The sequence below is a fragment of the Hakea prostrata genome, chromosome 9 (assembly GCF_041222555.1).
Source record: "Hakea prostrata isolate BN-2017 chromosome 9, UWA_Hpros_2, whole genome shotgun sequence".
Classification (NCBI taxonomy): domain Eukaryota; kingdom Viridiplantae; phylum Streptophyta; class Magnoliopsida; order Proteales; family Proteaceae; genus Hakea; species Hakea prostrata.
In genome coordinates, this window is record NC_142608.1 from 45,682,042 (window position 1) to 45,709,771 (window position 27,730).

At 37.4% G+C, this 27,730-nt stretch overlaps 5 protein-coding genes across 5 annotated transcripts; 3 read left to right on the plus strand and 2 right to left on the minus strand.

The window, feature by feature from the left end:
• The first annotated feature begins 3,742 nt into the window (after window positions 1–3,742).
• Window positions 3,743–4,252, plus strand: LOC149005317 (pectinesterase inhibitor 10-like). The gene has a single exon (XM_089135854.1). It carries the CDS (start codon window positions 3,743–3,745, stop codon window positions 4,250–4,252), a length of 510 nt encoding a protein of 169 aa, XP_088991980.1.
• A 5,627-nt stretch (window positions 4,253–9,879) lies between these two features.
• Window positions 9,880–10,164, plus strand: LOC149005318 (pectinesterase inhibitor 10-like). Its single transcript, XM_089135855.1, has one exon. The coding sequence runs from the start codon at window positions 9,880–9,882 to the stop codon at window positions 10,162–10,164; it is 285 nt and encodes a 94-aa protein (XP_088991981.1).
• A 2,040-nt stretch (window positions 10,165–12,204) lies between these two features.
• On the minus strand, window positions 12,205–12,714 carry LOC149005319 (pectinesterase inhibitor 10-like). The gene has a single exon (XM_089135856.1). The coding sequence runs from the start codon at window positions 12,712–12,714 to the stop codon at window positions 12,205–12,207; it is 510 nt and encodes a 169-aa protein (XP_088991982.1).
• A 3,149-nt stretch (window positions 12,715–15,863) lies between these two features.
• On the minus strand, window positions 15,864–16,373 carry LOC149005320 (pectinesterase inhibitor 9-like). The gene has a single exon (XM_089135857.1). It carries the CDS (start codon window positions 16,371–16,373, stop codon window positions 15,864–15,866), a length of 510 nt encoding a protein of 169 aa, XP_088991983.1.
• Window positions 16,374–26,944: 10,571 nt separating this feature from the next.
• Window positions 26,945–27,454, plus strand: LOC149005321 (pectinesterase inhibitor 10-like). The gene has a single exon (XM_089135858.1). It carries the CDS (start codon window positions 26,945–26,947, stop codon window positions 27,452–27,454), a length of 510 nt encoding a protein of 169 aa, XP_088991984.1.
• The last annotated feature ends 276 nt before the right edge of the window (window positions 27,455–27,730 follow it).

Below are 27,730 nucleotides of genomic sequence, written 5' to 3' on the forward strand. Positions count from 1 at the left end.
TTGTTTAGAGGTAGACTTTGTGTGTCGGCTGTTGAGGAAATCAAGAAGGAAATATTGAAAGAAACACACCAGTCAATCTTTACAAGTACACCCGAAGTACCAAGATGTACAAGGACTTAAGGGAACATTTTTGGTGGAATGTTTTGAAGGCTGACATTGAAGATTTTGTTGCCAAGTGTGAGACTTGTCAGCGTGTGAAAGCCGTTCATCAACCTCCGTCTGGATTGCTTCAACCCCTTCTATTCCTAGTTGGAAGTGGGAAGATATCTCCATGGACTTCGTGACTAGCTTGCCTTGGACAACTAAAGGTAATGACACTGTATGCGTGATTGTTGATAGGTTGACGAAATCAGCCCGTTTTATCCCTATGAAGATCACTTATACTCTGGATAAGCTAGCTAGGCTTTATGTGGACAATGTGGTTCGTTTGCACGGAGTGCCCGTGAGTATTGTTTTTGATCGTGATCCTAGGTTCACCTCAAGGTTTTGGAATGGTTTGTTAAAAGCTTTGGGAACCCAATTGAATCTGAGTACAGCTCATCATCCACAGTCTGATGGACAATCTGAGCGGACAATTCAAATCTTGGAAGATATGCTTAGATCTTGTGTAGTGGATATGGGTGGAAATTGGGATGAACACTTAGCTTTGGTTGAGTTTGCCTATAACAACAGTTATCAAGCAACAATAGGCATGGCTCCATTTAAAGCTTTGTATGGTAACACTTGTAGGACACCTTTGTATTGGACCTAGACCGGTGAAAGAAGAGTCTTGGGTCCAGAAATGATTGAAGCTACAAGTGCGATGGTTGACATGATAAAAGAAAGGATCAAGTATGCCCAGTCTAGACAGAAATCTTATGCTGACAAGAGAAGAACCGATTTAGAATTTCCGATTGGAGAGAAAGTGTTCCTCAAAGTATCACCTTTGAAAGGGGTGACGAGATTCAATGTGAAAGGAAAGCTTAGCCTTCATTTCATTGGACCTTATGAGATTTTGGAAAAGGTTGGACCTGTCGCATACCCTTTGGCCTTGCCCCCATCTCTTCCTGGGATTCATAATGTGTTTCATGTTTCGATGCTTCGAAAGTACATTGAGAACCCGGAACACATACTACAGCAAGCACCTGAAGGACTTAGTGCCGATCTTTCTTACTATGAAGGACCAGCCGAGATCCTAGACAAAAAGGCCAAGCAATTGCGGAATTGCACCATCCCTTTGGTGAAGATTCGGTGGAAAAATCACACCCCGGAAGAAGCTTCATGGGAAAATGAAGAAGACATGAAGGAGAAGTTTCCTCATCTTTTTGGAAGCACAGGTACGGTTTCAATTTTGAGGACGAAATTTCTTTAAGGGGGGAGAATGTGAAGTCCAGCCCTATTCTAACCCAGACCCGACCCGGATCCCTTGTTGTTTGTAGGTCCGAAGACATGAAGGAGAAGTTTCCTCATCCATTTTTGGCTTCTCTAAGAATATCCAAGGAATGAAAAGGCACACAGCACTGCAGGGAAAAGAAACTTTGATTATGAAGGTTAGAAAATTTTGCACATGTGAAGACTCGAAGTGATTTCTGACAAAAGGTTGTTAGGTTAAGGCCGGAACTAAATCACAGAATCAGGGGTATTCTTGTAAGTATACTGTTAATATCAGCAGTAAAAGCAAGTGTGTGTAGGGTTAATCTATTCCTACTTTATCCTTCCAAGAGGTGTCAAACTGTCAATCGGTTAGGCCCAGGAATACCCACACACAACTTATCGTCTGTGCCCAGTTTGGGCCTGTGATTCAGACTTAACCTACTAAATTTCTGGTGGTTTAATAAGATATCACCCATTCAAGTCTAACTATATTGATATGAAAAAGCAGCAAATTTAAATTTTAAACTAGTAACAGAATTGTAAGCAAAAGAAAAAAGAATTCAAAAACAACATGTATGCATATTATAAGCGTAAAATTATGGGATTGTCACATTCAGTAAGGTTGTCAGTTTGCCAATGAAGATTACCAAAATTCGACCCACTCATAGAGGGTGGAAATAAGTAGACATTGAGTAGTCCTAATTGTCAACTGGGTTCACATAATAGGAATTAGAGAATATTACCCCGGGAATACAAATTCAACATAAAATTAACCTTTGTAAATCCAATACTAATTCTTCTATGTTGCTTTGTGCAGGGATATATAACAAACCAGTAGAAAGTGCAGACTAGAGCATGGGTATCTATAGACATGGTTATATTCAATATCTTAGTTATGCAAGCATAGCAAATGCAAACGAAGCTGAGGCAATTTTGGTGGGAATCCGAACAGGAATGAACAAAGCAAGACAATTGGGATTACAAATCAAGACCATTTGGTGCAATAGGCTCAGCATTTTGACTTTTTTACCTAGACCTAAGAAACCTTGGCCTGTTAATCTTATTAATATTTTAACTATGGTTGCGGAGGCAACAAACATTTTAACTACTCTTGGTTTCAATCTACCATGCTCCAGGAGAAATTTGCTATTATAGCTAAAGTAGCATCTAATAGTAGTCTTGTCTATATGGAGTCACAAACACCCATATGTCAATGTTTTTAAGCTTTGTCTTTTATCATCAAAAAAAAATTAAATGATTGGTTACCTATAAAGGCTGCACTTGAGAAGAAATGCCTTCAGGAGCTTATGATGCAATCATATTTCAAGAGGGGTTAAAATACTTGCCTACAAGGACTAACATAGTAGATAACAGATATAGGGTTCAGCTTGAGACCCTTCCTTTTCACCAAAATCTCCATAAAAATAAGCCTCAAAGCTTCTCCAACAACACCACCCATTTGGCAAACCACACCAATCCAGTTAATATCAATTTCCCCATATGAAGCCACAAGAACCACAAAATTGATCACTGACATTATAAAAAGCATTTTACAGCTCATTACTCCAAGTCCTGCTGCCACTCCAACAATGACGGATCTTGGTGTTTGTATTTTCCCTTTTCTTTCCTCCTGGATATGTTAACGGCTTGGCCCATTCACTTGCATAGGAGGTGGCATCCGTCACAAGCTGGACTTACAAGTCGGTATCTACCTCTTCATTTATTACTAGCTGAGACATTATAATTGATACGAAATTGATATATGATCCCATGAACTAGGCACTACTCATCGATTAAATTTCAGTCTAATTCAGAAAGCTATGTGGAAAATCTTGGTGCCCAACGAACCCCCCCCCGACACACACACACAAAGAAAAAACCTAATGAAAGTTGTCCAATGTATGCTGAGTACCTCCACTTCTTTCTTTTTTCTTTTTTTTTTTTTGGTTAATCCCACTTTGTTTCAGCGTAATCATGAAAATGCTTCACCCAAAAAAAGGAGCAAACAATGAGTGCCAAACAATGTGCAAGAATGTTTGTGAAAGTCGTAATCAGACAACCCTCATTTCAACCTCAAACACTGCCCTTTTGGTTAATCTTAAACCCACGGATATTTAACAATTCAGTTGCACTTCACGCCCGTCCTCACTATATAGAAGCAAACTAAATTAAATGGTTGAATAGCGTTTCAACCATTCCTTGTAATAGTATTCAAAGCATCCGCTTTTGCCTCCTATCATTAAGATCCCAACCAGAAAGGCAAACAAGATCAGAAGCCCATGTATAAATAATACCCTCTCATCAACTCCTTACCCATCTATCATCCTTCCATATTAATAATAACAACAGAACTTTAAAAACCATCAGTGTTTCTTTCTTTGAAAAAAAAATGGCTGCCACGGCAACTACAATCACTACAGCCGTACTCCTCCTCCTTCTTCCACTGGCAATCTCAGCCGCCAGCAAGAATTTCATCATTACCAACTGCAAAACAACATTGTATCCTGACGTCTGCATCGCAAAACTCCTCCCAAGAGCTCTCACGATCGAAGAAAGTCCATCTAGTCTAGCTAGGGTGGCCCTCAAAGAGAGCTCTTCTAGTGCAACAATTGTCAATGGTCTCCTTTCAAAGAAACCCAGATCTGACAAGGTTATAAAGGACTGCATGGACACCTATGGAGATGCCATTTATCAAATGCGCAAGTCAACTGCGACCCTGAATGGAAAGCTCGACATTGTAGCCATTGACAACTTGAAGACGTGGATGAGTGCAGCACTTACAAACGAGGATACATGTGAGGAGGGATTGGAATCAGTGAAATCGGATTTACTTGGTCTTGTGGTGGAAGGCAAGAAGTTGATAAGCATTACCCTTACCTTCATCAATAAGTTAGCTTGATTATGGTTTATCTCTTGAGTCTAGGCTCTTTCGCGTCATTCTTCTCAATAAAATTTGTTTTCTCAGAAAAAAAAAAAAAAAAAAAAAAAAAAAAAAAAAAAAGAAGGAAACACCTTTTAGGGAAGATGCTGGTCATATAATTTCATTGTGGTATCTGATATCGTATTAATTTATAAATTTAGTTGAGGTTTTGCATAGCGAAGTGTAGATTCCTCGAATGGACTCTCTATGGATATAATTGCCTCAATTCTTTGTTTTGTAATTTATTTTCAAATATAAGAAATAAAATTGCAATAGAATTAGAATTTGAAGATCCTTAGCTGATTTTGAGAACATAACGTTGTAGTAGCACAAATCTTTGATAGAAAAGGTGTAGTCACACCGTTAGTGTTGCCTTTATTTAGGTTACAGATGCACCATACCGTCAAGGGTTGTTCCTTAGCACCACCACCAACAAGATAAAAACCTCCAACTAGAACATGAAGCATTTCTTGTACTCCCTCCGAGAGAGCCAAAAGTTACAGCACAACAGTATAAAAAAAAATTTTAAAAAAAAAAAAACCAAAAGTTAAAAGAGACATTGCAAGAATGTAAATAAGAATGCAATGCATGTGTGTATAGTATGAATTACATAGTATACAAGGATAGCGTTACATTTATATTGGCCAAAAACCAGACTCTACACCACATGAGCTCCTCATGATGATGAATTAGGCCATTAAACAACCTACCCCACTTATGTAAAGAAAGAATTCCCACTAATAAGGTCATTGAGAAGTAGATTTATTCCTTTTTTTTATGCAAGAAAACTAGGCTATGCCCTTGGGAGAATACCAAATAAAAGTTGTATATGGTGTGGTGTTTACATCCATCCATTTCCTTTTATGGTTAATCCTTCTCTACTTCGGGGTAATCATTAGATTTTCTCTTCATCTAAAAGATTTGATGACAGTTCGCACCTTTCTCCATTCTAAATACTTCCCTTTTATCCTCTTGAGAAATTTTATAGAGTACTTAGTTTAAGCTTTTCTTTGATCAAAAAATTATGATTTTTATGCAAGGATTATGTACCAAAGCTAAAACATGGCCTAACATGAAAAAGGCAGCGATAGCTTTGTCTAAGTTTTGCCAAGTTACAAAGCCCAGATAGCCCTATTAAGGCACGAGTTGGGAAGTTGGGTGCACACTAACTGAAAACCCACAAGACAAGGCCAAAAATCAATCCATCATGAGAAAAAGTTATATGTTGACCTGTCATGTAAATTTTGTTTTTTCACCACTTCTATTAGCCCAATTATTCTATTGTGGAGTGTCATGATGTTCTTTCATTGGAACTTTTATTCATCCTAGCCAATTTATGTGTACCTTGACTAAATCATTAGGGTAGTTTTATAATTGTTTAAATATATAGCAGGACTTCGCCTCAGACCCAAAGAAGATTCAAGCTCTTCATTTCATAGTATGAGGTGGTGATCTTTGCCAACTGGTTCAACCCTTGAGGTTGAGTGTCATGATATTGTTAGCATAAATATTGACCCAAAATAAGATGCTTAGCCTCGTTCTTTGGGATTTATTTCATCATGAATAGCTAGTTGCGTAAGTTTTGGTCTTAATGATGCCAAGTCATTATAATCCATCTTGGGCCTAAATGGCAGAGCTTTTAGCCATGGAAATTGGAACAATTATATAAAATTATGTTCTCCTATTTCTCTGTCAAGATCAAAGTATGGGTTAGATGTCTTACTAGCTTGACCTAGACACCCCGATTTCTCCTCCATAGAAGGGAGAGAGAGAAAGAGACCCAAGATTGAGTATTTAGCATCAATATCTGAGTTGTATTAAACTCACCACAACTCGATCAATTATAACTCCATGAACAAATCCCACTTCTCAAAAATTCTAAGAAATGCAACATTTTCCAAGACACCTTGGAGTTGATGTTTGTGTTTTCCTTTCCTTTCCTCCTGGATATGTTAATGGCTTGGCCCATTCACTTGCACAGGAGGTGGCATCCATTAGAAGCTGGACTTACAAGTCGGTATCAACCTCTTGATTTCTTACTAGCTAAGACATTAAAATTGATATATGATCCTAAGAACTAGGCACAACTCGTCTATTAAATTTAAGTCTAATTCGGAAAGCTATGTGGCAAATCTTGGTGCCCATCGAAGCCCATCCCCTCCACCCCAACACACAGATACACACACACAAAGAAAAACCCTAATGAAAGTTATCCAACGTATGCTGAGTACCTCCACCTCCTTTTTTTATTTTTTATTTTTTTATTAATCCCACTTTGTTTCAAAGTACTCATTAAATTGCTTCACCAAAAAAAGAGAGCAAACAATGTGTCACACCCCACACGCCAGTCTCGGTTACCCGCCCGACAACCCGTGGGAGTGATCCGCCATAGGATCCACGGTTTTAGTCTATCAACAATATTAAATAAAAATAAAGATAATCAAGAGCAACAAATGTTCAATAAATGAATTAAAGGAATTACAGGAGTCCAAATACTCCAATAACAATAATAAAGGAAAGAAATAATGAATAAAAATGAATAAGAGTTCAGCGGAAGTAAACAAAAGAACTATATCAATTTCTTTCCAGTTTCCTTTTCTAAGTTTAAATAGTGTTTTTCATGAATCTCAAGATAGGGTGTCCTCCAGTTCTTCTCCATTCGCTGAGCGAACTTTCTAACCACCTTCCGTCTCTGTCCATCAATAGGTGCGATAAGCGCACTCCATGCACCCGCAGGAGCTCCCGCACAGGCTATCTCCATTTCCCACTGACGGGGCCACATCTTCTTCATACGGGATGGTTCCTTCATAGGAAACCAGTCCATCTTCCTGTACAATTCCTTCTTCTATGCAGGCTAATAAACATATACAAAATAAAGGCGTGAGTTCTAAAGAACTCAGTAAGAAACAATCACAAATCCCATCAATTACCCAACAATGCCAAAATGCACAAATAATATGAATGAATGCAAAGTATGAATGATACTATGATTTCTAACTATGCAGGTCTCTAATAGTTAACATGCTTTAAGATATACTCTGGCCCTCCTCTAGGTAAGTCTCATCACTCTGATCCGGCAAGGACTAGTTACCTCTGTAGGGATCCTGGGAAAAAGGGAAAGTCCACACCTAGCTCTCATTTACATGGCTGGGGTTAAGTCAACACTCTCTCACCACGACCATTGGTAATGAGTACTGGCGCATGTCGGGGTTTCTAATCCAATGCAAGGCCATACTGGTTACATGTCTACATGAAGTCCAGATACATCCCCTATGGCACCAACCAACTCGGTTCAGTATCCTTCGCAACCAGGAGAGAGAATCCTCACGGACTGGCTACCGCTGTTGGACTCCACTCCTTAACCCTATGGTCATCCACATATTATTGGGGTGGATGCTCTCATGACTCCTCACGACACCTGGTCCGTTCCTTGGACGTCCATGAGTCCAACCCTAACATATGCAACCCTACCATTTATATTACTAACAGTGGACCAATGTCGCATCACTGTCATCATGGGTCACTTGGTTTCAATCCCCCTACCGAAAGGGTAGTAGCATGTGGGGTACCTAGCCATGCAATTCTAGACTCTACCTAATAATGTCATCAAACAATCATGACAGTGCTGGAGACATCAGCAGGCATGTGTCCCATTCCACAGCCTTCTGATATCCCAAGCTAAGATATCCCAAAAGAGATACCTCTTCCATCAGAACCATATACTAACCATCATCAATACATAACATTCATAATCAACATAGTATATAAACAAGACAAACAATAGTAATATAACAAGATTAATATATAAGACATGAATACAGCAGCATATATAAAGAAATACTAATTCTAATAGACACTAGATTATAGCATATTTCAAGTCTATTCAAAAGATAGGATGGGTTGTCCTTACCTGCATATAAGTAAATTGTCCGTAAAAAGAGATCCGTTAACTATTACAAGTCTTTATTTTCAAACAGAGTATACCTAAACACATTGTTACAATATTATATGAGTTAATTGAATCAAAGAGAATCAGAACCAAAAGTCATTTGGTCACTGTTTACCAGCCGGTCGCTTAAGTTGAGCGACCGCTTAAGTTGAGCGACCGCCCAAAAAACAGAGAGTTTCAATCCGAAACTCAGGCTTCTGATCACCCGTTTTCAATCCGGATTTCGAGTGATCATGGCCTAAGTCTCTAATCTAATACTCCCAAAGCCAAAGGGTGAAGGAAATCCTAGCAATTACCATCATTGGCTTACCCAGAACTCTCCCCTTGACTGGATTATCCTTCTCACGAAAGCAGGGTTTCGTTTTTGGATAAATCATCTCAAGTAGATTGGAAAGAGAGTCCCAATGATCAAAGAGGGTAACCACCATGAGGAGGGATGGGTTAACACTCAAATAACAGACAAAGAGGCTAAAGAATAAAGGGTGAATTCATTACCTCACTTCAAAAAGCCAGAAAAAGGGAAGGACTGATCTCCAGGTCACTGCCAGCACTTCAAATTCACTTTCGAAACTTCCCCGCAGCCGTCTAACCTCCAAATTTAACAACCACAAATAAAATATTAGTTACTTGGATGAGGGTTACCTTTTATAGAAGTCAGGGGGCAAAATAGGGCAAAAACTCCGAAAACAGACCGGGCGGTTGCTCCAGGCGGTTGCTTGGTTTGATCGACAGCCACTAGCAACCGCCCCCATGTAATTTTCCATACAAGGGTGCTTTTGCTAGGGGTTGATATCCAAGTCCAACCTAGCCCTAAAGAGGAGATGGGGGAGATCTTACCTTCATTCCGGACATCTCCGAACAACACTTGACTTCCAGAAGTCCAACTACCAAGCAAGGCAGGCTCTTCAGACAAAGGATCCAGATCCATGGGTTCAAGGTATGGATCATGGACTTCTATCTGGACACTCCACAAACTTACCTGACTAGACCTTCGGGTTCTCAGACCTGAAATACGATCTCGGGTTAGAAATATGGGGGTTGTTACACAATGAGTGCCAAACAATGTGCAAGAATGGTTGTGAAAGTCGTAATCAAACAACCCTCATTTCAACCTCAAACACTGGCCTTCTGGTTAATTTTAAACCCACGGATATTTAACAATTCAGTTGCACTTCACGCCCGTCCTCACTATATAGAAGCAAACTAAATTAAATGGTTGAATAGCGTTTCAACCATTCCTTGTAATAGTATACAAAGCATCCGCTTTTACCTCCTATCATTAAGATCCCAACCAGAAAGGCAAACAAGATAAGAAGCCCATGTATAAATAATACCCTCTCAATCAACTCCTTGCCCATCTGTCTTCCTTCCAAATTAATAATAACAACAGAACTTTAAAAACCACCAGTGTTTCTTTCTGTAAAAAAAAAAATGGCTGCCATGGCAACTACAATCACTACAGCCGTCGTCCTCCTCCTTCTTCCATTGGCAATCTCCGCCGCCAGTAAGAATTTTATCATTACCAACTGCAAGACAACATTGTATCCTGACGTCTGCATCGCCAAACTCCTCCCAAGAGCCCTCACGATCGAAGAAAGTCCATCCAGTCTAGCTAGGGTGGCCCTCAAAGAGAGCTCTTCTAGTGCAACAATTGTCAATGGTCTCCTTTCAAAGAAACCCGGGATACGACAAGGTTATAAAGGACTGCATGGACACGTATGGAGACGCCATTTATCAGATGCGCAAGTCAACTATGACACTGAACGGAAAGCTCAACATTGTAGCCATTGACAACTTGAAGACGTGGATGAGTGCAGCACTTACGAACGAGGATACATGTGAGGAGGGATTGGAATCAGTGAAATCGGATTTACTTGGTCTTGTGGTGGAAGGCAAGAAGTTGATAAGCATTACCCTTACCTTCATCAATAAATTAGCTTGATTACGGTTTATCTCTTGAGTCTAGGCTATTTCGCAACGTTATTCTCGATAAAATTTGTTTTCTCAAAAAAAAAAAAAAAAAAAAAAAAGAAGGAAACACCTTATAGGTAAGATTATGGCCATATGATTTCATTGTGGTATCTGATATCGTATTAATTTTTAAATTTAGTTGAGGTTTTGCGAAGCCAAGTGTAGATTCCTTGAATGGACTCTCTATGGATATAATTGCCTCAATTCTTTGTTGTGTAATTTATTTTCAAATATAAGAAATAAAATTGCAATACAATTAGAATTTGAAGATCCTTATCTAATTCTGAGAACATAATGTAGTAGTAGCACAAATCTTCGATAGAAAAGGTGTAGTCACACCGTTAGTGTTCCCTTTATTTAGGTTACAGATGCACCATACCGTCAAAAGTTGTTCCTTGGCACCACCACAAACAAGATAAAAACCTCCAACTAGAAGATGAGGCATTTCTTGTAATCCCTTCGAAAGAGCCAAAAGTTACAACACAACATTTAAAAAAAAAATAATTAAATTAAATTAAAAAAATAAAAAATAAAAAATAAAAAAAGAAGAAGAAGTTATAAGAGACATTGCAATAAAGTAAAAAAGAATGCAATGCATGTGTGTATAGTATGAATTACGTAGTATACAAGGATGGCATTACGTTTGTATTGGCCAAAAACCACATTCTACACCACATGAGCTCCTCATGGTGATGAATTAGGCAATTAAACAACCTACCCCACTTATGTAAAGAAAGAATTCCCACTAATAAGGTCATTGAGAAGTAGATTTATTCCTCTCTTTTTTTATGCAACAAAACTAGGCTATGCCCTTGGGAGAATACCAAATAAAAAGTTATGGTGTGGTGTGTACATCCATCAATTAGTGTGCACCCAACTTCCCAACTCGTTCCTTAATAGGGCTGTCTGGGCTTTGTAACTAGGCGAAACTCGGACAATGCTATCGCTGCCTTTTCCATGTTAGGCCATGTTTTAGCTTTGCTACATAACCCTATCATAAAAATCATAATTTTTTTGTCAAAGAAAAGCTTAAACTAAGTAATCTATAAAATTTCTCTAGAGGATGAAAGGGAAGTATTTAGAATGGAGAAAGGTGCGAACTGTCATCAAATCTTAGATGAAGAGAAAATCTAATGATTACCCCAAAGTAGAGAAGGATTAACCATAAAAGGAAATGGATGGATGTAACACCACACCATATACAACTTTTTATTTGGTATTCTCCCAAGGGCATAGCCTAGTTTTCTTGCATAAAAAAAAGGAATAAATCTACTTCTCAATGACCTTATTAGTGGGAATTCTTTCTTTACTTAAGTGGGGTAGGTTGTTTAATGGCCTAATTCATCACCATGAGGAGCTCATGCGGTGTAGAGTGTGGATTTTGGCCAATATAAATGTAACGCCATCCTTGTATACTATGTAATTCATACTAAACACACATGCATTGCATTCTTATTTACTTTCTTGCAATGTCTCTTTTAACTTTCGGTTTTTTTTTTTTTTAGTGTTGTGGTGTAACTTTTGGCTCTCTCGGAGGGAGTACGAGAAACGCTTCATCTTCTAGATGAAGGTTTTTATCTTATTTGTAGTGGTTCCAGGGAAAATCCCTCGACGGTATGGTGCATTCGTAACCTAAATAAAGGCAACACTAACGCTATGACTACACCTTTTCTATCGAAGCTTTGTGCTACTACTACATTATGTTCTCAAAATCAGCTAAGGATCTTAAAATTCTAATTGTATTGCAACTTTATTACTTATATTTGAAAATAAATTACACAACAAAGAATTGAGGCAATTATATCCATAGAGAGTCCATTCGAGGAATCTACACTTCTCTTTGCAAAACCTCAACTAAATTTATAAATTAATACGATATCAGATACCACAATGAAATCATATGGCCAGAATCTTCCCTATAAGGTGTTTCCTTCTGTTTTTTATTTTTAGAAAACAAATTTAATCGAGAAGCACCACGCTAAATAGCCTAGACACGAGAGATAAACTATAATCAAGCTAACTTATTGATGAAGGTAAGGGTAATGCTTATCAACTTCTTGCCTTCCACCACAAGACCAAGTAAATCCGATGTCACTGATTCCAATTCCTCCTCACATGTATCCTCGTTCGTAAGTGCTGCACTCATCCACGTCTTCAAGTTGTCAATGGCTACAATGTCGAGCTTTCCATTCGGTGTCACGATTGACTTGCGCATCTGATAAATGGCATCTCCATAGGTGTCCATGCAGTCCTTTATAACCTTGTTAGATCTGGGTTTCTTTGAAAGGAGACCATTGACAATTGTTGCACTAGAAGAGCTCTCTTTGAGGGCCACCCTAGCTAGACTGGATGGACTTTCTTCGATCGTGAGGGCTCTTGGGAGGAGTTTGGCAATGCAGACGTCAGGATACAATGTTGTCTTGCAGTTGGTAATGATAAAGTTCTTGCTGGCGGCGGAGATTGCCAATGGAAGAAGGAGGAGGACGACGGCTGTAGTGATTGTAGTTGCCATGGCAGCCATTTTTTTTTTAAAGAAAGAAACACTGGTGGTTTTTAAAGTTCTGTTGTTATTATTAATTTTGAAGGAAGACAGATGGGCAAGGAGTTGATTGAGAGGGTATTATTTATACATGGGCTTCTTATCTTGTTTGCCTTTCTGGTTGGGATCTTAATGATAGGAGGTAAAAGCGGATGCTTTGTATACTATTACAAGGAATGGTTGAAACGCTATTCAACCATTTAATTTAGTTTGCTTCTATATAGTGAGGACGGGTGTGAAGTGCAACTGAATTGTTAAATATCCGTGGGTTTAAAATTAACTAGAAGGCGGTGTTTGAGGTTGAAATGGGCGTTGTTTGATTCACACTTCACAACCATTTTGCACATTGTTTGGCACTCATTGTGTAACAACCCCCATATTTCTAACCCGAGATCCGGTCTCGAGAACCCGAAGGTCTAGTCGGGTAAGTTTGTGGAGTGTCCAGATAGAAGTCCATGATCCATACCTTGAACCCATGGATCTGGATCCTTTGTCTGAAGAGCCTGCCTTGCTTGGTAGTTGGACTTCTGGAAGTCAAGTGTTGTTCGGAGATGTCCGGAATGAAGGTAAGATCTCCCCCATCTCCTCTTTAGGGCTAGGTTGGACTTGGATATCAACCCCTAGCAAAAGCACCCTTGTATGGAAAATTACATGGGGGCGGTTGCTAGTGGCTGTCGATCAAACCAAGCAACCGCCCGGTCTGGTTTCGGAGTTTTTGCCCTATTTTGCCCCTTGACTTCACAACCATTCTTGCACATTGTTTGGCACTCATTGTTTGCTCCTTTTTTTGGGTGAAGCAATTTAATGAGTACGTTGAAACAAAGTGGGATTAACAAAAAAAGAAAAAAAGAGGTGGAGGTACTCAGCATACGTTGGAGAACTTTCATTAAGCTTTTTTTTTTTTTGTGTGTGTGTGTGTGTGTGTGTGTGTTTTTTTTTTTTTTTTTGGGGGGGGGGGGTCTGACAGGCATCAACATATGCCACATAGCTTTCTGAATTAGACTGAAATTTAATCGATGAGTAGTGCCTAGTTCTTAGGATCATATATGAATTTCATATCAATTTTAATGTCCCAGCTAGTAATAAATGAAGAGGTTGATACCAACTTCTAAGTCCATCTTGTGACGGATGCCACCTCCTGTGCAAGTGAATGGGCCAAGCCATTAACATAACCTAGAGAAAAGAAAAGAGAAAATACAAACATCAACTCCAAGGTGTCTTGGAAAATGTTGCATTTCTTAGAATTTTTGAAAAGTGGGATTTGTTCAAGGAGTTATAATTGATCGGGTAGTGGTGAGTTTCATAAAACTCTGATATTAATGCTAAATACTCAATCTTGGGTCTCTCTCTCTCTCTCTCTTCTTTGTAGGAGAAATCGGGGTGTCTAGGTCAAGCTAGTAAGACATCTAACCAATACTTTGATCTTGACAGAGAAATAGGAGTAGATAATTTTATATACATGTTCCTATTTCCATGGCTAAAAGCTCCACCATTTAGGCACAAGATGGATTATAATGACTTGGCATCATTAAGACCAAAACTTATACAACTAGCTATTCATGATGAAATAAAGCCCAAAGAATGAGGCTAAGCATCTTATTTTTGGGTCAATCTTTATGCTAACAATATCATGACACTCAACCTGAGGGGTTGACCCAGTTGGCAGAGATCACCACCTCATAATATGAAATGAAGAGCTCGAATCATCTTGTGTTTGAGGCAAAGTCTTGCTATATATTTAAACAATTATAAAACTACCCTAATGATTTACTCAATGTACACATAAAGTGGCCAGGATGAATAAAAGTTCCAATGAAAGAACATCATGACACTCCACAATAGAATAATTGGGCTAATAGAAGTGGCGAAAAAACAAATTTGCCATGACAGGTCAACATATAATTTTTTGTCATTATGGATTGATTTTTGGCCTTGTCTTGCAGGTTTTCAGTTAGTGTGCACCCAACTTCCCAACATGTGCCTTAATAGGGCTTTCTAGACTTTGAAATTAGGCAAAACTCGGACAAAGCTATCGCTGCCTTTAGGCAAAACTCGGACAAAGCTATCGCTGCCTTTTTCACGTTGGGCCATGTTTTAGCTTTGGTACATAACCCAATCATAAAAATCATAATTTTTTGGTCAAAGAAAAGCTTAAACTAAACACTCTATAATATTTATCTAGAGGATAAAAGGAAGTATTAGAATGGAGAAAGGTGCGAACTATCATCAAATCTTAGATGAAGAGAAAATCTAATGATTACCCCAAAGTAGAGAAGGATTAACCATAAAAGGAAATGGATGAATGTACACACCACACCATATACAACTTTTTATTTTCTATTCCCCCAAGCGCATAGCCTAGTTTTCTTGCATTGAAAAAAAGGAATAAATCTAATTTTCAATGACCTTATTAGTGGGAATTCTTTCTTTACTTTAGTGGGGTAGGTTGTTTAATGGCCTAATTCATCACCATGAGGAGCTCATGTGGTGTAGAGTATGGTTTTCGCCAATATAAACGTAATGCCATTCTTGTAAACTATGTAATTGATACGATACACACATGCATTGCATTCTTATTTACTTTCTTGCAATGTCTCTTTTAACTTTTGGTTTTTTTTTTTTTTTTAGTGTTGTGGTGTAACTTTTGGCTCTCTTGGAGGGAGTACAAGAAATGGTTCATCTTCTAGTTGGAGGTTTTTATCTTGTTGGTGGTGGTGCCAAGGAACAACCCTTGACGGTATGGTGCATCTGTAACCTAAAAAAAGGCAACACTAACGGTGTGACTACACCTTTTCTATCGAAGATTGGTGCTACTACAACGTTATGTTATCAAAATCAGCTAAGGATCTTCAAATTCTAATTGTATTGCAATTTTAGTTCTTATGTTTGAAAATAAATTACACAACATAGAATTGAGGCAATTATATCCATAGAGAGTCCCTTTGAGGAATCTACACTTTGCTTTTCAAAACCTCAACTAAATTTATAAATTAATACGATATCAGATACCACAATGAAATCATATGGCCAAAATCTTCCCTATAAGGTGTTTTCTTCTTTTTTTTCTGAGAAAAATAACTTTATCGAGAAGAACCATGCGAAGTAGCCTAGACTCGAGAGATAAACCATAATCAAGCTAACTTATTGATGAAGGTAAGGGTAATGCTTATCAACTTCTTGTCTTCCACCACAAGACCAAGTAAATCCGATTTCACTGATTCCAATCCCTCCTCACATGTATCCTCGTTCGTAAGTGCTGCACTCATCCACGTCTTCAAGTTGTCAAAGGCTACAATGTCGAGCTTTCCATTCAGTGTCACAGTTGACTTGCGCATATGATAAATGGAGTCTCCATAGGTGTCTATGCAGTCCTTTATAACCTTGTCAGATTTGGGTTTCTTTGAAAGGAGACCATTGACAATTGTTGCACTAGAAGAGCTCTCTTTGAGGGCCACCCTAGCTAGACTAGATAGACTTTCTTCGATCGTGAGAGCTATTGGGAGGAGTTTGGCGATGCAGACGTCAGGATACAATGTTGTCTTGCAGTTGGTAATGATGAAATTCTTGCTGGCGGCTGAGATTGCCAGTGGAAGAAGGAGGAGGAGTACGGCTGTAGAGATTGTATTTGCCATTGCAGCCATTTTTTTTTCAAAGAAAGAAAGACTAATGGTTTTTAAAGTTCTGTTGTTATTACTAATATGGAAGGAAGACAGATGGGCAAGGAGTTGATGAGAGGGTTTTATTTATACATGGGCTTCTGATCTTGTTTGCCTTTTCGGGTTGGGATCTTAATGATAGGAGGCAGAAGCGGATGCTTTGAATACTATTACAAGGAATGGTTGAAACACTATTCAACCATTTAATTTAGTTTGCTTCTAAATAGTGACGATGGGCGTGAAGTGCATTTGGATTGTTAAATATCCGTGGGTTTAAGATTAACCAGAAGGGCAATGTTTCAGGTTGAAATGAGGGTTCTCTGGTAATGACTTTCAGAACTATTCTTGCACATTGTTTGGCACTCATTGTTTGCTCCTTTTTTTTGGTGAAGCAATTTAATGAGTACTTTGAATCAAAGTGGGATTAACAAAAAAAAAAAAAAAAGAGGTGGAGGTACTCACCATATGTTGGACAACTTTCATTAGGTTTTTTCTTTGTGTGTGTGTGTGTGTGTGGGGGGGGGGGGGGGCTTCGTTGGGCACCAAGATTTGCCACATAGCTTTCTGAATTAGATTGAAATTTAATCGATGAGTAGTGCCTAGTTCTTAGGATCATATATCAATTTCGTATCAATTTTAATGTCTCAGCTAGTAATAAATGAAGAGGTTTATACCGACTTGTATGTCCAGCTTGTGACAGATGCCACCTCCGTGCTAGTAAATGGGCCAAGCCATTAACATATCCAGGAGGAAAGAAAAGAGAAAATACAAACATCAACTCCAAGGTGTCTTAGAAAATGTTGCATTTCTTAGAATTTTTGAGAAGTGGGATTTGTTCATGGAGTTATAATTGATCGAGTTGTGGTGAGTTTCATAAAACTCAAATATTGATGCTAAACACTCAATCTTGGGTCTCTTTCTCTCTCTCTCTTCTATGGAGGAGAAATCGGGGTGTCTAGGTCAACTAGTAAGACATCTAACCAATACTTTGATCTTGACAAAGAAATAGGAGTAGATAATTTTATATAATTGTTCCTATTTCCATGGTTAAAAGCTCCGCCATTTAGGCCCAAGATGGATTATAATGACTTGGCATCATTAAGACCAAAAGTAGAAGTATTTAGAATGGAGAGAGGTGCAAACTATCGTTAAATCTTAGATGAAGAGAAAATCTAATGATTACCCCGAAGTAGAGAAGGATTAATCATAAAAGGAAATGGATGGATGTCACACCACACCTTATACAACTTTTTATTGGCTATTCTCCCATGGGCATAGCCTAGTTTTCTTGCATAAAAAAAGGAATGAATCTACTTCTCAATGACCTTATTAGTGGGACGTAGATTTGCTGCATAACTTTTTGAATCTGACTGAAATTTGAACACTATGTAGTGCCGAAGAATATCAATTGCAAATCATATGAGAGCCTTAAAGATTTTATTCATGGTGATGTGGTGGGCTTCTTTTTATCGGATGGAGTCTACACACATTGAAGCTTAGGTTATCTTCTTAACCATTCATCGCCATTACCATGAATGGGATTAATGCAATTTGAATAGATTAACTACTATTCTTCACTTAGAAGGGATGGTTAGGTCAAGGTGATTCATTATGCATTAGTGGAGAAGGCACATTGTTATTGATTCTCCATCTATAGGGAATTCTTTCTCTACTTAAGTGGGGTCGGTTGATTAATGGCTTAATTCATTACCATAAGGAGCTCAAGTGGTGTAAGGTTTGGTTTTTGAACAATATAATCCCAACCCCATTCTTGCATATTATGTAATTCATACTATACACACACACATTGCATTCTTATTTATTTTTGGGTTTATTTTGAGTGTTGTGCTATAACTTTTGTCTCTCTTGGAGGGACTAGAAGAACTGCTTAATCTTCTTCTAATTGGAGGTTGATTTATCTTGGTGGTGGTGCCGCAAAACAATCCTCAGTAGTATGGTGCATCAATAACCTTAATTTAAGGCAACACTCATGGTGTGACTCCACCTTTTCCGTTGAAGATTTGTGTTGTTACTACATTAAGTTCTCAAAAGCAACAAAGGATCTTCAAATTCTAATTGTATTGCAATTTTATTTCTTGTATTTGAATGAATGTATGATTAAATTTCCCAACAAAGAATTGAAGCAATTATATCCATAGAGAATCCATTCAAGGAATCTACACGTCGCTTTGTAAAATCTCAGCTAAATATATAATTTACTATGATATCAAATACCAAAATGAAACCATACATTCAAAATCAGCCATGTAAAGTGTTTCCTTTCTTTTTATTTATTTATTTATTTTTTGAGTAAACAAAATTTATCTAGAAGCACCATGCAAAATAGCTGAGACTCGAGAGATCAACTATAATTAAGCTAATTTATTGATGAAGGTAAGGGTAATGCTCGTCAACTTCTTGCCCTCCACCACACGACCAAGAAAATCTAATTTCACTGATTCCAATTCCTCATTTGTAAGCACTGCACTCATCCACTTCTGTGAGTTGTTAATGGATACAGTGTCGAGCTTTCCCTGCAATGCCGGATTCCACTTGCGCATATGATCAATGGCATCTCCATAGGATAGTGATATATCATTAATCACAAGAAGTTCAAGAGGTTCCTCAAAAGTAGAAAATGAAAGTACCCTCACAAGGGACAAGGATCAAATGAATCAAAAGGTAAAAGTCCTTCAAAATAAAGAACTTTATCTACTAACAATCAAGTTGTTATTTGCTTTGAATGTAGGAAATTGGGTCACTTCAAACCCAAGTGCCCAAACCAAGGCAAGAAGAAAGCTTAAAAAGCTGAAGTCTCCCATTCCACAAGTGACAATGAGGAAAGAATGAGGAATCCAATAAAGAGAATATCAACTTAGTTTTAATGGCAAAATCAGATGAAGATGAAGGCCTTGAGGTAAACTCGACATGTAATAGTTTCGGTTCCAATGAAAATGAAGATGAAATAGATGAAATTGATGAGGAAGATCTTGTTAGAGGCTTTCAAATCTTATATAATATAAATAAGAAACTTGAAAAGAAGAATAAAGTCTTAATAGAGGAAGTATCTTCACTCAACAATACCATCAATGATCTACATCAATACATCAAGAATATAGAAAATGAAAACATTGATCTAAACAATGTTGTTGTCACGTTCACCAATGGGTAAAAGAACCTAGACAACCTGCTAAGAACGCCCTAAAAGAGTCCTCAAGATAAAGAGGGACTTGGATTTAATGGTGAAAGTACTACCCCTAGAAAAGACAAGTTAAACTTGAAAATGGATCATTTAGCAAAAATCCTTCACCAAAACTCACAAACACTCAAGAAAATATTTAAAGTGAAAATGAAGCTAACCGTCAAACGAATAAAGGAAAAAATGGAAAAAGAAAATTACCACTATCAAAAGAAAAGGCAAAATGTGAATCAAAATAAGGGTCCAAAGAATAACTAAGAAGCAAAAATACCAAATTATCTTAAACAAGGTTATCAAAATCAAAACAACTGTCCTCATAAAAATAATAAAGTATATCCAAAAAATTATGACCATAGGAGGCAAAGACTATAAAGTTACTACAATGCTTAAATTGTTATAAAATAAAGGAGATATATTGAATACAAAGAAGAAAGACAAGATAAGTTCAACTCATCTATTGAGTTGGTCATTATATATTTATAATAGAACTAGCATCTTCTTTGATTAACATTCCTTGGTCAGCTTCTATCCTTAAAGATTTTGATTTGGATGCATCTAGACGTCCTAGATATCGTTTCTGATGGGTTAGTTGTTGTCAATTATGAATAGGAACTAGTGAGGAAGGGTGTATTGGGGGCAACTGTTGTTGCGGGTGAGCAAGGTAGATACTAATTGCTGTATTTCTTTTCTTTTTCTTCTTTTCGTTATAAAATGACCATTTTTAGAGGAAAAAAATGGTAATATCAGAGTCTACAAAGAAATACAATATATGATTCTCACATCTAATAAGATAATCTTGATATGGAAGGATAGATTGCCGCCCAAGATAGAAGGTGCATAGAATGAAAATATTGACTACCAACATTGTGTGTTGAGATCACTGTAATCTACAATTAAGATGGGAATGTGAATCACCAAGATTGCATGCTAAGGTGGTTGAGATCTTCAATTGAAAGTATTGTCTATTTAGGGGTGATTGATATTCACAATCAATATTATTTATAACACTCCCCCTTGGATGTCCATCAATAAATAATGTATCTCGTTAAAGCATTACTAAGAAAAAAAACTCTGTGGGAAAAAATCTTAGTGAGGGAAAAAGATTATACATATTTGAATAATACGTATTGGAAGTTGTCTCATTAAAAACCTTATCAGGAAAACCCAGTGGGACAAAACCTATGTGAAGGGAAAAAGAGTGTAGTACGTATTTTACTCCCCCTGATGATAACATCATTGAGTATCTTTGAATGCGCACATTCCAATATCATATACCAGCTTCTCAAAATTTGAAGTAGGTAATGTCTCAGTAAATAAATCTGCCAAATTATCACTTGAACGAATTTGTTGAACATCGATTTCACCATTTCATTGAAGATCATGAATGAAGAAAAATTTCGGTGAAATATGTTTTGTTCTATCTCCTTTGATGTATCATCCCTTTAATTGAGCTATACATGTAATATTATCTTCATATAATAGTGTTAAAATCCCTTTTCCAATGGAAGACCGCATGTTTCCTGGATGTGTTGAGTCATTGTTCTTAACCAAACACATTCTCAACTTGCTTCATGAATTGCTATTATCTTTGCATAATTTAAAGAAGTGATATCTATAGTTTGTTTTGTTGAACGTCATGAAATAGCTAACCTTCACTTGTGAATAAATAGCCTATTTGATATCTAGTTTTATGTAGATCAAATAAATATCCCGCATCTGCATAACAAGAAATTGATATCCACATTCATAAAAGAACATAAGGTCAATAATTCCTCGAATGTACTGAAGTATAGATATAATGTCAATAATTCCTCGATTGCATTGAGATATGATACTTCAAGACCAAGAAATTCTTCATTGTTTTCTTAGGATTGAAATAAATATTTCTTTATGTCAAGCGATCTCACAACCATTGGGGTACTCAATTGATATGTTTTATTCATATAACATCACTTCAAAACCTTTTCTATAGAAGTTAATTGATGAACAAATATTCTATTTGTCGAATGATCAATTTGTAAGCCAAGACAATACTTTGTCTTTCCAAGATTTTTTATTTCAAATTCTTTCTTCAAATAGTCTACTGCTTTTGGAATCTCTTCATGAGTTCCAATGATATTTAAATCATCATCATATACACTTATTAAAATTATATTCATATCTTTTAATAAAGACACAATAATAATTGGATCATTTTTATACCTTTCATTTGGTAAGTATCCACTAATGAGATTATACCATATATACCCTGATCATTTTTTAAGTTTTATTAAACAAACTTCATAGGAATTTTTATGTGCTTCAAGCATTTTGAATCCTTCAAGGATTTTTTTATAAATTTCACATTCGAGTGAGCCATATAATAGGCTATAATAATATCTATTAGACGCATGTCAAAATTTTAATGTACTGCCAGAATAATAAGATATCTGAAGGTGATTGCATCTACCATAAGAGAATATATTTCCATATCATCAATGCCAGACTTTTGCAAAAATTTTTGTACCATAATTCATGCTTTATATATCACGATTTCATTCTTTTTCTCATTTCATTTTCGCATTAAAACTCATTTGTACCCTACTGGCTTTATACCTTCAGATGTTGGACTGCAAGTCCAAAAACTTTACTTTTTCAAGCGAATTTAATTATGCTTGAATTGCGTCTTTACATTTGGCCAATCATTTCTTCATTTATATTAATCAACAAATTTATATTCAAGATCCTCGTCTTATTGCATTATTTCAACAATAATATAATATGCAAAAATATTGTCTACAATTTTATCTTTTCGGTTCCATATTTTTCCTGCAATTACAAAACTAATCGAGATCTATTCATTATTTTCAGGTATCTGAATCTCTTCTGAGGTTGTATAGAAAATTATGTTTTCATGATTTTTATAATTAATTGTCTCCATATTATGACCATCTTGATCATATGCTCCTTTCATTTTTCTAGGATTTTATCTTTAGAACCGATTGATCTCTACATTTTAAATGTGGTTTAATTTTATTTGCATTGATAGATTGTACTGCTGGAACATCAATCCTGATTGGAGCATTTGCAACTGTAATATGAGATTTAGTAACTCTTAGCAGTTCAGCACATCGGCAGGTTGATTCATATTTGTAAATGCATTATTTTTTTAACTTTAAGTTCATATTCCTCAAGCAAAGATCTAAATGAGATAATGATGATGCATTTCAATCAATCTCTTTTTCCAACTGTATATTCTCTTTCTCTCATGTTGGAAAAGTAATTCATTTAAATAATAATCAACAAGTCTTGCTTTAAATAAAATCAATCATTGGCAAGATATTGAATATATAAGGAGATTCATATCAGATACCGAAAGAAGAAAGGGACGAAGCGAGCAACCGCCAAGGGGGGAAGAAGGGACCCACAGAGAGACCACCCGAGCGAACCGGCCAACCAAAGGAAAAGAAGAGAAAGATTTAACCCGAAATGGACCTAACTGGAGTAGATGGTACCTTATGTTTAGAGGTAGGGGGGTGAGGAAATCAAGAAGGAAATATTGAAAGAAACACCCAGTCAATCTTAGACACCAGTACCAAGATGTACAAGGACTTAGGGAACATTTTTGGTGGAATGTTTTGAAGGCTGACATTGAAGATTTTGTTGCCAAGTGTGAGACTTGTCAGCGTGTGAAAGCCGTTCATCAACCTTCGCCTGGATTGCTTCAGCCCCTTCTATTCCTAGTTGGAAGTGGGAAGATATCTCCATGGACTTCGTGACTAGCTTGCCTTGGACAACTAAAGGTAATGACACTGTATGGGTGATTGTTGATAGGTTGACCAAATCAGCCCATTTTATCCCTATGAAGATCACTTATACTCTGGATAAGCTAGCTAGGCTTTATGTGGACAATGTGGTTCGTCTGCACGGAGTGCCCATGAGTATTGTTTCTGATCGTGATCCTAGGTTCACCTCAAGGTTTTGGAATGGTTTGTAGAAAGCTTTGGGAACCCAATAGAATCTGAGTACAGCTCATCATCCACAGTCTGATGGACAATCTGAGCGGACAATTCAAATCTTAGAAGATATGCTTAGATCTTGTGTAGGGGATATGGGTGGAAATTGGGATGAACAGTTAGCTTTGGTTGAGTTTGCCTATAACAACAGTTATCAAGAAACAATATGCATGGCTCCATTTAAAGCTTTGTATGGTAACACTTGTAGGACACCTTTGTATTGGACCTAGACCGGTGAAAGAAGAGTCTTGGGTCCGGAAATGATTGAAGCTACAAGTGCGATGGTTGACATGATAAAAGAAAGGATCAAGTCTGCCCAGTCTAGACAGAAATCTTATGCCGACAAGAGAAGAACCGATTTAGAATTTCCGATTGGAGAGAAAGTGTTCCTCAAAGTATCACCTTTGAAAGGGTGACGAGATTCAATGTGAAAGGAAAGCTTAGCCTTCATTTCATTGGACCTTATGAGATTTTGGAAAAGGTTGGACCTGTCGCATACCCTTTGGCCTTGCCCCCATCTCTTGCTGGAATTCATAATGTGTTTCATGTTTCGATGCTTCGAAAGTACATAGAGAACCCGGAACACATACTACAGCAAGCACCTGAAGGACTTAGTGCCGATCTTTCTTACCATGAAGGACCAGCCGAGATCCTAGATAAAAAGGCCAAGCAGTTGCGGAATCGCACCATCCCTTTGGTGAAGATTCGGTGGAAAAATCACACCCCGGAAGAAGCTTCATGGGAAAATGAAGAAGACATGAAGGAGAAGTTTCCTCATCTTTTTGGAAGCACATGTACGCTTTCAATTTTGAGGACGAAATTTCTTTAAGGGGGGAGAATGTGAAGTCCAGCCCTATCCTAACCCAGACCCGACCCGGATCCCTTGTTGTTTGTAGGTCCGAAGACCCGGAGTAGTGGAAGAAGAGACTTGTGGGCCCTTGAAGATTCGGTGTATGATAGTGAGCCTATGGACGGTGTTACAAGGAAAACCGATATGTTGATCGCAAATGTACAGAGGTAGTTGAGAATTAGCACAACCGGTTGAAATGTCCAGGTTTCAGCTGCATCCATTTTTGGCTTCTCTAAGAATATCCAAGGAATGAAAAGGCACACAGCACGGCAGGGAAAAGAAACTTTGATTATGAAGGTCAGAAAATTTTGCACAAGTGAAGACTCGAAGTGATTTATGACAAAAGGTTGTTAGGTTAAGGCCGGAACTAAATCACAGAATCAGGGGTATTCTTGTAAGTATACTGTTAATATCAGCAGTAAAAGCAAGTGTGTGTAGGGTTAATCTATTCCTACTTTATCCTTCCAAGAGGTGTCAAACTGTCAATCGGTTAGTTCCACGAATACCCACACGCAACTTATAATCTGTGCCTAGTTTGGGCCTGTGAATTCAGACTTAACTTACTAAATTTCTGGTGGTTTAATAAGATATCACCCATTCAAGTCTAACTATATTGATATGAAAAAGCAGCAAATTTAAATTTTAAACTAGTAACAGAATTGTAAGCAAAAGAAAAAAGAATTCCAAAACAACATGTATGCATATTATAAGCGTAAAATTATGGGATTGTCACATTCAGTAAGGTTGTCAGTTTGCCAATGAAGATTACCAAAATTCGACCCACTCATAGAGGGTGGAAATAAGTAGACATTGAGTAGTCCTAATTGTCAACTGGGTTCACATAATAGGAATTAGAGAATATTACCCCGGGAATACAAATTCAACATAAAATTAACCTTTGTAAATCCAATACTAATTCTTCTATGTTGCTTTGTGCAGGGATATATAACAAACCGGTAGAAAGTGCAGGCTAGAGCATGGGTATCTATAGACATGGTTATATTCAATATCTTAGTTATGCAAGCATAGCAAATGCAAACGAAGCTGATGCAATTTTGGTGGGAATCCGAACAGGAATGAACAAAGCAAGACAATTGGGATTACAAATCAAGACCATTTGGTGCAATAGGCCTAGCATTTTGACTTTTTTACCTAGACCTAAGAAACCTTGGCCTTTTAATCTTATTAATATTTTAACTATGGTTGCGGAGGCAACAAACATTTTAACTACTCTTGGTTTCAATCTACCATGCTCCAGGAGAAATTTGCTATTATAGCTAAAGTAGCATCTAATAGTAGTCTTGTCTATATGGAGTCACAAACACCAATATGTCAATGTTTTTAAGCTTTGTCTTTTATCATCAAAAAAAAATTAAATGATTCGTTACCTATAAAGGCTGCACTTGAGAAGAAATGCCTTCATGAGCTTATGATGCAATCATATTTCAAGAGGGGTTAAAATACTTGCCTACAAGGACTAACATAGTAGATGACAGATATAGGGTTCAGCTTGAGACCCTTCCTTTTCACCAGAATCTCCATAAAAATAAGCCTCAAAGCTTCTCCAACAACACCACCCATTTGGTAGACCACACCAATCCAGTTAATATCAATTTCCCCATATGAAGCCACAAGAACCACAAAACTGATCACTGACATTATAAAAAGCATTTTACAGCTCATTACTCCAAGTCCTGCTGCCACTCCAAGAATGACGGATCTTAGTGTTTGTATTTTCCCTTTTCTTTCCTCCTGAATATGTTAATGGCTTGGCCCATTCACTTGCACAGGAGGTGGCATCTGTCACAAGCTGGACTTACAAGTCGGTATCAACCTCTTCATTTATTAGTAGCTGAGACATTATAATTGATATGAAATTGATATATGATCCCATGAACTAGGCACTACTCATCGATTAAATTTCAGTCTAATTCAGAAAGCTATGTGGAAAATCTTGGTGCCCAACGAACCCCCCCCCTCGACACACACACACAAAGAAAAAACCTAATGAAAGTTGTCCAACGTATGCTGAGTACCTCCACCTCTTTTTTTTTTTTTTTTTTTTTTGGTTAATCCCACTTTGTTTCAGCGTAATCATGAAAATGCTTCACCCAAAAAAAGGAGCAAACAATGAGTGCCAAACAATGTGCAAGAATGTTTGTGAAAGTCGTAATCAGACAACCCTCATTTCAACCTCAAACACTGCCCTTCTGGTTAATCTTAAACCCACGGATATTTAACAATTCAGTTGCACTTCACGCCCGTCCTCACTATATAGAAGCAAACTAAATTAAATGGTTGAATAGCGTTTCAACCATTCCTTGTAATAGTATTCAAAGCATCCGCTTTTGCCTCCTATCATTAAGATCCCAACCAGAAAGGCCAACAAGATCAGAAGCCCATGTATAAATAATACCCTCTCATCAACTCCTTACCCATCTATCTTCCTTCCATATTAATAATAACAACAGAACTTTAAAAACCATCAGTGTTTCTTTCTTTGAAAAAAAAAATGGCTGCCACGGCAACTACAATCTCTACAGCCGTACTCCTCCTCCTTCTTCCACTAGCAATCTCAGCCGCCAGCAAGAATTTCATCATTACCAACTGCAAAACAACATTGTATCCTGACGTCTGCATCGCCAAACTCCTCCCAAGAGCTCTCACGATCGAAGAAAGTCCATCTAGTCTAGCTAGGGTGGCCCTCAAAGAGAGCTCTTCTAGTGCAACAATTGTCAATGGTCTCCTTTCAAAGAAACCCAGATCTGACAAGGTTATAAAGGACTGCATGGACACCTATGGAGATGCCATTTATCAAATGCGCAAGTCAACTGCGACCCTGAATGGAAAGCTCAACATTGTAGCCATTGAGAACTTGAAGACGTGGATGAGTGCAGCACTTACAAACGAGGATACATGTGAGGAGGGATTGGAATCAGTGAAATCGGATTTACTTGGTCTTGTGGTGGAAGGCAAGAAGTTGATAAGCATTACCCTTACCTTCATCAATAAGTTAGCTTGATTATGGTTTATCTCTTGAGTCTAGGCTCTTTCGCGTCATTCTTCTCGATAAAATTTGTTTTCTCAGAGAAAAGAAAAAAGAAAAAGAAGGAAACACCTTATAGGGAAGATGCTGGTCATATAATTTCATTGTGGTATCTGATATCGTATTAATTTATAAATTTAGTTGAGGTTTTGCATAGCGAAGTGTAGATTCCTCGAATGGACTCTCTATGGATATAATTGCCTCAATTCTTTGTTTTGTAATTTATTTTCAAATATAAGAAATAAAATTGCA

Bases quoted from the DNA above. Each gene is read 5' to 3' on its own strand.
- LOC149005317 (XM_089135854.1), top strand. From the start codon at position 3,743: ATGGCTGCCACGGCAACTACAATCACTACAGCCGTACTCCTCCTCCTT.
- LOC149005319 (XM_089135856.1), bottom strand. From the start codon at position 12,714: ATGGCTGCCATGGCAACTACAATCACTACAGCCGTCGTCCTCCTCCTT.
- LOC149005318 (XM_089135855.1), top strand. From the start codon at position 9,880: ATGGTCTCCTTTCAAAGAAACCCGGGATACGACAAGGTTATAAAGGAC.
- LOC149005321 (XM_089135858.1), top strand. From the start codon at position 26,945: ATGGCTGCCACGGCAACTACAATCTCTACAGCCGTACTCCTCCTCCTT.
- LOC149005320 (XM_089135857.1), bottom strand. From the start codon at position 16,373: ATGGCTGCAATGGCAAATACAATCTCTACAGCCGTACTCCTCCTCCTT.